This window comes from Bombus vosnesenskii, unplaced genomic scaffold (assembly GCF_011952255.1).
Source record: "Bombus vosnesenskii isolate JDL3184/JDL3185 unplaced genomic scaffold, Bvos_JDL3184-5_v1.1 scf7180000013512, whole genome shotgun sequence".
NCBI lineage: Eukaryota > Metazoa > Arthropoda > Insecta > Hymenoptera > Apidae > Bombus > Bombus vosnesenskii.
The window spans coordinates 137,901-151,858 of NW_022883093.1; the positions used below are offsets into that span (position 1 = coordinate 137,901).

General features: G+C 40.7%; 2 protein-coding genes across 3 annotated transcripts; both read right to left on the reverse strand.

The window, feature by feature from the left end:
• Positions 1–8,232: 8,232 nt before the first annotated feature.
• LOC117238489 (sodium/potassium/calcium exchanger 3-like) lies at positions 8,233–11,181 on the reverse strand. Of its 2 annotated transcripts, XM_033503425.1 has the most exons (7): positions 11,065–11,181; positions 10,839–10,914; positions 10,157–10,680; positions 9,414–9,636; positions 9,122–9,298; positions 8,713–9,021; positions 8,233–8,580 (listed from the first exon to the last, which is right to left on the reverse strand). In XM_033503425.1, exons 3-7 carry the CDS (start codon positions 10,619–10,621, stop codon positions 8,246–8,248), a joined length of 1,509 nt encoding a protein of 502 aa, XP_033359316.1. In that variant the 5' UTR covers positions 10,622–10,680; positions 10,839–10,914; positions 11,065–11,181; the 3' UTR covers positions 8,233–8,245. The 2 variants fall into 2 exon arrangements, with proteins under 2 accessions (XP_033359316.1, XP_033359315.1); XM_033503424.1 differs by lacking the exon at positions 10,839–10,914 and having other exon boundaries at positions 11,065–11,161.
• A 403-nt stretch (positions 11,182–11,584) lies between these two features.
• Positions 11,585–13,564, reverse strand: LOC117238492 (solute carrier family 35 member B1). The gene is made up of 2 exons (XM_033503433.1): positions 12,959–13,564; positions 11,585–12,737 (listed from the first exon to the last, which is right to left on the reverse strand). The coding sequence occupies exons 1-2, from the start codon at positions 13,343–13,345 to the stop codon at positions 12,159–12,161; spliced, it is 966 nt and encodes a 321-aa protein (XP_033359324.1). The 5' UTR covers positions 13,346–13,564; the 3' UTR covers positions 11,585–12,158.
• Positions 13,565–13,958: the final 394 nt, after the last annotated feature.

Genomic DNA, 13,958 nt, shown 5'->3' on the forward strand with positions numbered 1-13,958 from the left:
CGATGCTTCCAGCGAGCATATAACAAACAAATGCAGTCGTACAGCGAGAAAGATTTTCATCAGATCATTCATTCGTGTGATCGCCTTGGAAAGTGATACATCGAGCAGTTTACCGAGCGTCTCAGCAATCGTATTTTTGTGTCTAAAATTATTCTACGAATAGTAAAGAATTATCCCGTTGACCGTGGATTCGTTTGAACCCAAGAACATTGTTAATAGCGTTTATTAAATTCATTATTCGTTAAACTTATTATTCGTAAAACCTATTATTCGTTAATCTCATTATTCGTTAAACTTATTATTCGTTAAACTTATTATTCGTTAATCTAACCATTAGTTAAACTTATTGTTTGTTAATCTTATTATTCATTAAACTCAACATTCATAATATTTTGTAAAATTTTGTATATACGCGTAAATATAATCTCTGTTTTGTAAAACGATGGCTAATTCAAACGAAGAATCGCTACGCGCCTTAAATTCTAATGTTAATCCGACATATATATATTTCATAATTATACAATTCAAACTGCGCTACACTGTCGTTAATTCAAGACGCCTGATTACTCTTACGCTAAGATTACACGGGCGTTTTACACGCCGTATGTTGCACATCGCATTTTCTCCATCGAAGTGGGATCTTGGCTTTATGAGTGTTTTACGTATATTTGACACGTTGCACGATACACACTGATACTAAATATTGTGTCGCAATGCCAGCTTGTTTCGTTTTCCGCATGCGACACGCAACAGACAGCGTTTGGCGAGCATGTCAGAACATGTTCCACGTCTGAATAGTCAGTTGCATTTAAACACACAATTCAATCTATGTTGTCCGTTCGCCGTTACGCAGAAGACAACACTTTGTTGCTACCTAATTAGACAACCACCCTTCGTCGTTCTTTGTCCATTATCTTATGATTTTATATTCCACTGGGCGATAGATCCCTCCAGTGAACCAGAAAATGTCCTAAATCTGGAGATTCGAAAAGTTTGGAATAGTTTCTTAAATTCTGTTTTATGCTCTGAATCGATGAAGGCGACAACTCTCCATGATGTAGCTAAACCTTGCTTTAGGGAACAAAAAAAATGGCTTTGACGCTATATTGACTTCTAACCATGATTCGTCCAATGAACAGAGTCGCTGGCTATAGATAGAAGCACGTAGTTGGCGACCATTTTGGAGCTGTGAATCAAATGCTCCTAACCGCATATGTTTTGTATATGTTTAATTTTTCGTCTCAACAATGCTTCAAGTTGCCTGCAGGTAATAGTTATTCCAGTGCATTCGAAGAATTTAGTTACGTTTTTAGAAGCCAGGTTCTTTCTTCAAATTCTTTTTCGTTTCGTTTCGTTTCGTTTCTTCTATCTTGTTTTTCTTTTTTCGCGTTTTTTATTTTGTTTTGCTCTGTTTTTTGTTTCTTCGTGTTTTAACTTTTATTTTATTATGTTTTCTTTAAAAATAATGGCTATAACAAAATAGAATTTATATAGCTTAACCGCCTCAAAAGAAGCAGCTGTCATTTATTTGGTTGCGAGAGAATAGTCCTTTACGTAGCAATAAACAGTGGCGCAAACTTCGAAAGCTGATGATTATTGCTGACATAAATTTATGACTCAGAACCGCAGGGACCGAATAATTTCGATGTCCCATTAACGGCGTCAAATGTAGACAATGTGTAAATATAATACGATTAACCCATTTCTTGATCAAATCTGCTTGCCTTTGGATAAGGCGATCAAGTAAGCGTTGAGTTGGACTTATATATTTTTTGCTTTGGGTAGTTCTTATATACTTCAATTAATACATATAGAAGGAAGCTAAATAGATGGCAGAGAAAGAACTGGATTCGAAGAGAAGGCCGCATTGACAACGATGACTTTGCTATGCCGTCTATGCGAACTTCTGTGGTGGCGATATTACAAAGTGCATCAAATCGATGTCATACAAACATTAATGGAAGCAATTCGCAGGCAATGTGTTTTTCAATAAGGGAAGTAGAAATGGAACACGTTTCGATGCTCACCAGTATCGACCAATCAGAATATGGCTAGAAGCCCGTATGACTTCAAAGTAACCTGTCAAATACGCTAAAAATGCTTGACTTGATATACGTATAACTTTTGAACCAGAGTATTCCACATCTTAAGACTTGATTTTAGGTCAAAATACCTCGAAAACAACAAGATTACAAAAAAGATATCAATAATTTTTGCATCCTATTAGATGTTTAATTTAACAATTTATTTAAGTTTATCCAATTATCACCTTTTTGTGTGTCACTTCATAGTTTTTGGCGTACAGAATCCAAAACTTTAATAGTTTGTGAGGCCGGTTTATTAAAAAATAAACAAGCCTTAATTTTAGAAATTCAGCGGTTCAAAAATTATACGTGCAGAAATTTGACAGTACAATCGTGTATTTCACAGATTACTTTAACTGCATATTGGCTTCTGTCCATGATTCGTCCAGTGAATAGAGTCACTGGTTGTAGACAGAAACACGTGGGTCGCGACCACTTTGCGGCCGAATTTTGAATCGTGGATATTGGATTAGGTTTGAGTTAATCTTTATTCTCAGGACGCCGTAAAGCAACCGGTTACGGTAGTCTGTGCGGTCGTCTGTGCGGATCAATCAGATGATGAATAGTCGTCGACATGGCGTCATACTAATCTGTAAAATACGCTAAAAACGCTCAACTTTGTACACACATAGCTTTTGAACCAGGGTATTCCTAAAGGTAAGACTTGTATTTTTAAATTCTACGCATCAAAGACTATTAGGTCATGATGTTTATGCTTTAAAAACATACAAACGTCTTCTTGCATTGCCTTTTCCACCTCCCCCTCCCCCCGACACCCTCACTTTTCCATTCCAAGCCACGAGTCTAGCTTCCAGTAGTCCCGATCGCAATAGTAATAAGTTCAAAATCCTTTCCAGCGAGAACATTGCCTGCGTCCCAAGCACTTCTTAAATTCCTCCTATAAATCCTATACAATCAAATCCAATTATTGGTACATTTGTAAGCGAACTTCAAGGAAATATAATCTGTAGTTTATATAAATACGCTCCGATTTTTCCAAAGTGCCACGGTTTACTCAGGTTTACGTTTAGAATACGTATAGGGAAATCTTATTCGTTCGTCCGCGTTGACAATTCAACAAAAAATTGCTGGAATATCCTAGACGCCGCAACCGCAAAACCGTTGGGGCCTGCTAATCTACAACACAGTAAGAGAGATTAATTTATAGAACCCTCAATTGTCCTCCGACGAATGACGAAAACCAGGCGAGTGCTCTGTACATTTGAAGCTTTACATCTTTTGCACATCTGCTATGGACGAAGAGGTTTCCGCCAATTCATTTGCTCCTAGCGCGAGCTTCCATGTCTTCCGCCACTGTCGCTAGCGGCTCTTCATTGTCCCCAAACTCTGTTACTTCTGTCAATCTCCACATCTCAAACTTCTTATTTAACATCGTCCAGTTCGAAAAAGGCTCCGACAAGACATTCGTTATCCAATTTCTTGTAAAGGAATTTACACGCCGGGCAGTGTTCCAGCGTGTGCTGCGCTGAATCCACGCTCGCATCGCAGTGGTGGCAGCGCGCGGTCGCCTCCTTCTCGATTCGGTGCAGATACTCACCGAAGCAACCGTGTCCGGTGAGCACCTGCGTCACCCTATAGGTCAGGGGAGGCCCGCCGCCGTCCAACCAAACGTCCCAGTTTGGAAGGACGGCCCCGAGGACCCTTATCCCCGGCGCACCCGCTCTCGTGTCGAGGTTGGCGCGCCATCTGTCAAGCAAAGCCCGCCGAGGCCGAACCCTGACGTCGGCGCCCACCGGGCCCATCCCGCCCGACTGGCCCCGAGTGTGGAGATAAATCTCGTGACACCTCAGGGTCTGCAATTCGAACGGGGGAAACCCGGCCAGCACCGCAGCTGCTGCCGCCGAAATGGTGCGGAAGCCCCTCACTACCTTGATGGCGATCGTCCTGTGCAGCCTCCTGACCGCTAGGAGACTGCAACGGTTGGTCATCAGATCCTCCGCCCAGATCGGAGCTCCGTAGAGGAGCCTCGATCGCACCACGCCGGCGTACATCCGGCGCACTCCGACGTCGGGCTCGGCCAGCCGAGGCAGCAAACGTCCTAAGGCGTTCGCCGCCGCCTCAACAGACGGTGCCAGGCGCTCGAAGTGAGCGCCGAAGGTCCAGTGGCTGTTGAGGGTCAGGCCCAGATATTTCATGCTGGTTCCGACCCTGATCTCAGCCCCCTCCAACCTCAGGCGATAACCCGCTGGAGGCGTCGCGTGATCGGCCTTGCGGCAAAACCACATTGCCTCAGACTTCTCAGGGGACACCCTCAGTCCCAATCCCTTGATCTCGGTGACCACGCAGGCCACCGCCAGCTCCGCCAGGCGGACGATTCTACCCCATGCCGTGCCCCAGACCAGCACCAACGTGTCGTCGGCGTAGCACGCCAGTACCGAGTTCGGAGGCACCGGCGTCCGAAGCATTGCGTTGTACGCGATGTTCCACAGTAACGGACCCAACACCGAACCCTGCGGGACCCCGCAATGTACAGCCCTCTCGGTCACCCCTCCGCCCCGGACGGTGTAGACGATACTCCGGTCCCGGAGGAACGCCCGGATCACACCCCGCAGGTACGCGGGCACCCGATGAAATTCGAGGGCCCGGCATATCCTGTCCCAGTTGACCACGTCCAGCGACACGGCCAGCGCCACGTAACCATGCCGCTCGGCTCCCTCGACAAGGGAGCGCACACGGGCGACAGTGTCGGTCATAGACCGCCCTCTCCGGAAACCGAACTGGCCGTCGTGCAGTCCGGGCACATTCTGGGACAAATGCGACTCCAGGCGGGCAGCCACTACTCTCTCCAGCAGCTTGCCCACCTCGTCTAAAAGGCACACAGGCCGGAAGGCGGAAGGCGAGTCCGAGGAGCACCCCGGCTTCGGCAGCAGGACCATACGCCCCTCCTTCCACGAAGCGGGGAATTCATCTCGAGACTGGCATCCGTCGAACAGACGCATTAGTCTCGGACCCAAGACCCCGGCGACGTCCTTCGGAACCCGGAGCTTTCCGCGCTCCGATCACCCCGACGGCCCCGGCCAGTTCTTCCTCGGTGACCCTCGATTCCGGGCTCCAACTTCCCGCGGTGACACGTGGTTCTTCTTCCGGCGGTTGAGGCTCCTGCTCCTCCTCTTCGGTAAGGCTGCCATCTCCCTCGTTCGCTGCTCCCGGGAACAGGGTGCCGACTACCTCCTCCAGGAACCGAGGGTCCATGCTCTCCGTTAAGGGAGGCGCCCATGGACGGAGTTTGTTCAATACCATCTTATAAGGGCGCCCAAATCCTTCCCTAGGCACACTTCAACTATGTATCTCCGCGCACATCATAAACGGAGGAAACAATTGCATCTACAACGATACTTTCTTCGTGCCAACTAAGTTGCTTGTATCATGATTCTATAAACTTAAAGTCATTCCAATCATCTTATTAACTTCAATAATTACCATGCCACTCCTCATCTTCCCCTTATTATTCACATTCTTTGTTTAAGGTCCATTGATTTTTTGGAATTTTTCCGCTTAAACAATTAATGTATATCGGAGATGGAAGGACATCGGATCCTTCCCTTTGGAACTTCGGGAAAATCCCTTAACACCGTAATCTAGATTCTATCATAGGCGTGATTAAACAATTGTCGTCATTCGATCCGATTTTATTTGTTCGAGATTTGTGATTTGTGATTTGGGCTCGAGGCGACAGCCAGTCGCCGAACATAGCCGCGGTCACGGGATGAACGCTTTGTCTAACAAAGGTACGGAATAATTTTATAGCTCTCCTTAAAAGAAACATTTGTAGAGGCACGCGACCAGTAAACATTCCAACGGTTTCTGTCCCGTGGCTCGCCACACGCAGATCCTATTCTTCGGGTATGATGGTTACCAGATGCCGACGCGTCTCCACAGTACGTGATCAGCTAGCCCGAGGGCTGTTATAAACACTAAGATCTAGTTATCTAAAGTCCTTCAAACAGACAAACAGTCTTTGTCCCAACTACAGGAAAATAGGGGAGATCTATTTTTCATCGAACGACGTCTCCCACTAGCAACTTTCCCTCGAGGGCAGCTAGCATCTTTTTCTAACCACCGATATGGAGATTGGCCAATTATCAGCAACGTTAATTTCCTTTACTTTCCGAACGAAGGTTATCCTCGACGAATCCGATGATCTCGTGTCCTTAGACACACCCCATCATAGTTTTCCTCTGTGGCATCATCGGGACGGAAAGTCATTCTCTCGTGAGGTCGTATTAGCGAGTTATTTAGTGTCTGTACGCTCGGTGGATATTCCACGTTTTAACAAAGAGTCCGACTTAGATATTGTGAGCATGTTCATCTATCATCCCGTTGACCGCGGATTCGTTATTGAACCTAGGATCATTGTCATTAGTTTCTCGAGTATCTAATTACCACGGTTACTTGTCGAATTCTATAATAATCGTATATGCACTAGTCAATGTCTTCTCTATTGCATAACGACAACGTGTAATCCGAACGAAGATTCGTTTCACGCCCCTAACTCTAATTCTAATGCAAACCCGACATATATATAACGTATATATTGTGTATAACTTACATATTGTAACGTCATCTACTTTCGTTGAACGGTAAGCGAGTAGTGGCTCATAAAAACGGCCTGAAGGTGGAGCAGTAGTATTTGTTACGTCGCGTGAGATGGACAGTGCGACGTCCTTCATTGTCTGATCCTCAAGGCCCAAGCACCATTACATAGACCCTCAATAAACCTAAGGCCCCACCATAAACTGACTCTTATTAGTTAGCAGGAACCTTTATTCCTGCAAGTATTTTCGGTTCATGACTGGTACTTGGAACAGTCCTTAGGTTTATTGCACGTTCTTACAAATTACGGAGAAAGCGGATATTTGTCTAACGAAAAAACAGGCTTTTCCCATTAACAATGTCGCCCATGAGCCACGTTGGTAGGAGGCTCTCCTATCTTCATCCCTAACGTTGGTCATAACCAATGGGCATCGCGGATCGTTACCCTCACTTTCCTAACGAAAAGTGTGAGCAACGAATCCGCTTTCTTCATACAACAAAGACACCCACTCCGAGCTTTCTTCAGTAATTACACAAGGACGAACTTCACTTGTTCTCATAACTACAGAGCAGTCACTTCATCTCTATACTTGTTCTCACGACTACAGAACAGTCAACTTGTGCTCTGAACCTCATCTCTATACTTGATCTCTAGACTTGTTCCACAGTAGCATTCAAGTAACAGTTGAAGCTCATCAGTAACAGCTAAAACTAGCTCGAGTTAAAACACAGTTCAAGGAACAGCAAGAGTCAGAAATCAAGTCAAGAGAATCGATAACTCGAAGACAGCCAATCGACAGAAGATACATCATCACAGTCATCAACACGAAACGAGTCTCAGGTCGTACTCATTCGTAGTTTGTCATTCCACATACGTAGCCTTGTATCGCTTGAAGTTATTGGATCGTTGAAAATATACATTAACCTGTTAATATCAGCGTTATATTCATTCAACCACCCTTATTATCTGAACCGAAATAAGGGATCGAACGATTCGTGGCGTCGATTAGTCAAATCGTAACGGGAATTTACGACTCCCGTTTGCGCGCTTCTTCGAGATCGCGTCTCCCCGCGAACGGTCGAAAGTTCAGTATTCGCAACGCTGTTATACAGATTATGTTCGCTGCTCTCCATTTTGCGCTCATCGTAATTTGACGAAAAAAACAAAAACAGAGTCATTCGTTGATTCTCGAAAATATTTTTATCATCACATATAATTGTTATTAATCATTTCCAATTCGTTCGTACAGACCTTCTCTTGTTTTATTCTTTACTGATATTCGTAGCTGCCTGTCGCATCTTCGATTTTTAAGCATCACCACTGACAAATTTCGATCATCTACGTGAATATTGAGAAACATAGAAGGTCATTGATAACCGTGAAAGAAGCCGCACTAGATAATATACAGAAGATACTTCCGGTTTCAGAAAATTATTTGCGTTTCTACATCAACAAGATTAAGGAGATTATCGGGATTGTCGAAATTGTCAAGATTGCTCAAATTAACGAGGTGAATAAGATGATGAACAAATTTAACGATTATAATTTGATAGGACAGAGAATGGGCAAACAAATTATACGAACTGTGCAGAATATGCGAAATCAATCAATATAATTCATCGATATGAGGACACATTGGTAAATTTACAAAAAAGAAAACGTTCAATTCTACGAGAATGGCAAATATTAAAAATATTGTGTATAACACCAGACATATGATTCCTACTTTTTTGTTTAATTTAAAATTGAAACATGCTATAACTGTATAAAGAACTACTATGCAAACAACTGTTGTAAGTACACTGTAGGATATAGCTCCTGATACGATCTCCACGTCTTTTCCTTTCATTAGACAACTTATTGTCCACGGTAAGCCCAAGCAAAGTAAAATGTCGAGAATATTTGCCCCCAACGTATTGCTCATCGCCATATTTCCGTCCCCTAGATGTATATGAAACATTCAATATTTCATATCGCCAATCAGTGATTTGATTCATCAAAGTGTAACAAATGTAACAACAAAATAAACAAGAAATTTTGATACAAAAGAAATAAAAAAAAAATTAATCTTACCTTGTCTGGCTAAAATCACGATGGACGCAAGCTCCGGCATATTTCCACCAGCGGCTAGAAATGTAAGACCCATAATGGAATCCGGGATATCTATTGTATCACCGACAACCGTCGTCATCCAAGAAACCAAATAAGAAGATATTCCGATCCAAATCACGCACATAATGAATGTCAATGGATACCAGCGTTTCAATCGTTCGATCCTGACATCTGGTATCGTTACATATAGCAAAAATTTCAATGGCCAACCAAACATAAACCAACATTTTGCAATCATAGTTCGTTCCCTTGGCCAAGTAAATAAATATTCTGCAAATAAATATACAGAAACGATACATACATACAATATGCTTATGCTTCTCATCCGCTTCGCATATACATATACACAGATACTTATGTACATGCATACCAGAAACAGAACGTTCCAACGATTTGTCCAAATTTTCTAGAACATTTTCGAGATCACGCTGTTGGCTTTCCAATTTTTTAATATCTACGTTCTTGTTAGGATTGACTGCAACAACATCATCTGGAGAGCGCAGTTTGTAGGAGCCATTACGAGGCAACTTCTCTCCAACGTTAGACACTATAATTAATCGCAACGAATTGTTACTTCATATCTCTCTTATTCGACTCGCAATATTTTCTCAAAACGGACAAACAAACAAAGGAAATTAGTTGAGAAAGAGAATGTTACTTACACTTTGCCGCGGATTTAGAATTAAAAGGAGCGATTTTACCGCAACACCGCCAAATACCTTTGCCACAAAAGAGCAAGATTAGGTAAATGCACAACAACATTATCAAAATCATGGCTTCGTACCAATGAATCCGACGATCCCACATTATTGCTACCAATGCTCCAATAGATACCACATACATTGCACAGTCTCGTGACAATATTCGCCATTCTAACGGTATCGCCTGAGTCGAAAAGAATAAAAGACGAATTAGAAATTGCGTTTTTTGAAACAACCGTTTCCTTTCAATCTTCAAACTTCAAGGATAGAGATACACGTGAATAGGAAACAAAAAAGATAATCAGGAAAAAACTAATCGTGTAACGTTAACAAGGTCAATGGAAGATAAGTAAAAGAGATAGGTATTCGATACGATCGATCTAAATATACATACTTAAAGAGAATGCTTATCATCTTTTATCTAAAAGTCTGTATCGTTATAAGAAGATTGAATGGGTGAGATAATTTATTTGCCAATACATTCGCCAAAAATTATTTTCGTATATGTATACGCATATTATATGTATGTATATATATAAGATATAGATATGAGTATAATCGCGTGTAAATTGTGCGATAGATGTTAACATCATATTGGCATCCATATAGCGGATCACTTTACTTTTAATTATCGTTCATTCTCGCAATCATCTAACAACAATTTTCAACTATATGTATATTTTTAAATATGTGCGTGTACTTACGCAAAGAGTCGTTAACGCTCCGCAGGCCGGAGTTGCAAACGTGTCGAATACGGCGCTACCGACAACAGTACCAACACCAAGATCCGACTCGGTTAGGAACGTTCCAATTATATTCACGAATAATTCGGGGAAGGAACTGCTCATAGCAAGAAACGTCGCTCCAGCAACATCGGTGCTTATGTTCATACTGACGCATATGCAGTCGATAGCTGGTAATAGATAATCATGGCAAACGAATGCTGTCAATAGAAAACAATATAATCCGAGAAAGGTATGCAACACTACGGCCCCGTGACGACGTTCTTTGTATGTGAACAAATCCTCGGGAAAATCAAATATAGAACGATCCGTGCAGTTAAATTCTTTCTCTTCTTCCTTTTCTTCGATCCTAAGAGATACGAATGATTCTTGTCCATCGCTTCTTGTTGCTTGCTTCGCAACCACCTTATTTTTAATGGTTAGCATCGGTTGATTTATGTCACGTGCTTCGGCGATTCCATTCGGCAAGTAAGTCGAGAACGTTTCTAAAAGTGAAAAATTTCTTTCTCTTCCTCCAGGTAAAGGATATATTTTAAATGGAAATAACAAACAATATAGTCGTGTAAAATTCTCTGAAAACCTTAATCTAGAATTGATACGCGCATGCCTCTTTGAATATTTGAGCGCGCCAACTTGTGCGTACATCGAGACAATTGATATTTTCAGAAAATTCCTCTCTTCTATCGTTCCCCCTTTGAATTACGCGCTATCCAGTTCCACTGATGATTCGATGTTCGTAAAGAAGGCAAACAGACGAATGTTGCAAAGAAGGCTATTTAAACGTATACTATTATACGCGTATATCGATCAAATTGACAACTATATGTATGCATCAAATTAACTACTCTAATTGTAAATTTACCACTTACCGTTTCCAAGTAGCGCGTAAGAGGCTGGCGACCATATCGATAGCACAGTGATACACGCGTAACTTTTTAACAACCATATATTCATCTCGTCTTTCATGTACTCTTCGAATGTTCTCTTACGATCTATGTATATTGTTTCTCAATACTACTTTTTGAAAAGTAGTCTGCGCATTTATGTTACATTACGTTCAACTGATTACACTCCCTTCCTAAAGCTCATTCAAACGCCGTTATTATCTATTTAGCCATCGTCGACGTTGTCGTCAGTATCGATAACAGTAACGAAATCCGATTTTAAAACCACTTTATACGCTCAGCTATGCGCGAAGTAGTTAGCTTCTTTAATTAAACTAAACATTTTTTAACTAAGATATACTTACCTCGCCATATCGACTTACATATACATATGTAAAGATATGCATATTGCTCTCTATATAAATTGGCAAAAATATTTCAGTCAGAAATGACAGTAAAATGATTAATTATACATACGACTAGGAAGAATAAATATGCTAAATCGTATACCAAATGATTGTATTTGTCCTTTATTTCATAATCGATTTCTTTTTTATCACGTACACTAATAATTACGATACTGATCGTATTTTTCCCCGTAAATGACGTTTACGAATGATATGATTAGTAAAAAGAATTTGTAAAAATTACAAGTAATCGAATGAGATTGATGTAAGGAGATAAAACGAAAGAAATACATACGTGAAACGCTATGCGTGCAAATGCATGCTATTTCGATCGACATAACGCATATGTTCATACGAACCCTAAACATACTGCGCGCATCAAACATACATGTATAATATACATGTCCATAGAAACGAATATATGTGTACATATTCGTAAAGGTATAGTATATCAAAATCTATCGAACGTTCGTTTGAAATATTTCATTCATAAGTACAAAACCGTACAATGAGCGAAACCAGGAAGCCATGATACACACATATTTGTCTACGGTGTAATGTTCCTAAACTCGTATTTCATCATAACATGACGAATATATAAGTCTCAGAATTCGAAATCATTTTCTATTCAAAGAGTCAGGATCTCTCAGATAACGTGCTCGCGTTCGTTTGCTACTTTGTTACATCTTTTCTAGTAGACTTGTCTTTACCATACATAGCATCTAGAAACAATCCCGCAAATACTATAAACGTGCCCAACCATTGCCTAAAGATCAAACTATTACCAAAGATAAGTATTGAACCTAAGACTGTAAAGAATTTTCTAGTTGTAGTTATAATGGAGCATGGCAATGGACCGAATTCCGCAACAGTAAGAAATATAAAGTATTGTCCAAATGCTCCTGCTACAGAAAAGGTAGCAATATGCCATATAATAAAAGGGTATCTATGTAGAAACTGAATAAATTCGACAAGTTCTCCAGAGGCTATGATGACAATGCCGCTAAAGATCGCAGACCAGCCATTCATATTCAACATCATATGACCAGACTTGGAATTGTGTTCAGCTCTCATTCTTTCCTGCACAGCGCTAGTTAGACCATCCATCGTTAATGAAAGTAATAACAGTAATTCTCCAAATGCAGTTTGTCCCTCGGAATGCTTTTTCAATGGATTGACATCCTTGTACATAAACAAAGCTACACCAATGACTACTAAGAACACAAACAAGTACTTTCTAACTGGATATACCTGCAAGATAATGTATTTGATTGTTAGAAATCATGTATAAGATATGTAAATATATGATTGTTAATTGTGAAAAACAAAGTATCACAAAAAACGACAAACAAAAAATCATACATATATATACAATAATACAAGTTCCACAAATCTTTTCCTGAAATAATAATACAAGGTAGACGATTATATATCTATAAACGATACATCAATAAAAAAAAGAAACAAAATACCTTGTTCCCCAGCAGTACACCGAGTATCATTACCGGAATTGGTTTACCAGCTTTTCCAATCACTTGTGTTGGATAACTAACAAATTGTAATGCCATATTACTGCATACCATAGCAAGCAAATACGTGAGGGCAGAGACTGCGTAATAAGTTTTCGGAGTAGTGTCCTCGCCCTGTTTCATGATCGTTAATAAACTAGTCTTAGCAAATAAATAATTAATTAGACACTGGAAGAAAACTAAAGTAAACATATACGTAAATTTTTCACTGTTTTTTTCATCTCCATATTGTCCTCGTGTGATCTTCTCTTGCAACATGCCAAAATGAAAATAACATACAAAAATACCGATAGCGCAAAACAAGAGTTTGAAACGTTTTGAAGAAGCCATTATAGCTATATTAGTATAGCGTCGATATATTGGAATAACTAATTTTGCTATATTGTTACTCTTTCGGTCATTAGCCGATGTCACGATGAACAGAAAAATCTTCGAGACATTCTATACATACATAAATGACAGATAAATAATACGTGGCATTTAACGATAGGTTATGTTCCACGTAAATTACACATATGTAAGCAGAAGGGGAATGGCTATAAAAGTATGAGAGAGATGAGTGCGTATATGAGAACTGCGAGCAGCAACATAGAAATCGGGCGTTCGTTAGACAAAGATAGGGAATCCTCTTCTCAAAGCACCATCTTTTAGAATGGGCTATAAACCTAATAAGCTAGGTTAACTATAATGTGTGCATACCAAAAAAAAATAAATAAATATGTGCCTATCTACGCATTCGCACGTCAATATCGACGTATCGATATCAATTCATCTATGAACAACATTCTAAATCCATTTCTGTATACTAAGCCACGATCATATAAACAAGTCTTGACACTCACTAGGGAAAACCGAAAATTGAATCGTGCCTAATTGTGAAAAATCAACATGGAAATTTAACAAAGACCACGATCTTTCAAGACAAACGAAGATGAGTAAAGTA

What these genes read in the sequence shown, in the direction of transcription:
- LOC117238489 (XM_033503424.1), bottom strand. Translation starts at nt 11,161, where the DNA reads ATGAAAGACGAGATGAATATATGGTTGTTAAAAAGTTACGCGTGTATC. An exon ending in TTCTAAATCCGCGGCAAAGT is followed by an intron (nt 9,299 to 9,413) that starts GTAAGTAACATT and finishes GATTAATTATAG; the next exon opens with TGTCTAACGTTGGAGAGAAG. An exon ending in GTTGGAACGTTCTGTTTCTG is followed by an intron (nt 9,022 to 9,121) that starts GTATGCATGTAC and finishes ATTTATTTGCAG; the next exon opens with AATATTTATTTACTTGGCCA.
- LOC117238492 (XM_033503433.1), bottom strand. Translation starts at nt 13,345, where the DNA reads ATGGCTTCTTCAAAACGTTTCAAACTCTTGTTTTGCGCTATCGGTATT. An exon ending in GTGTACTGCTGGGGAACAAG is followed by an intron (nt 12,738 to 12,958) that starts GTATTTTGTTTC and finishes ATTATCTTGCAG; the next exon opens with GTATATCCAGTTAGAAAGTA.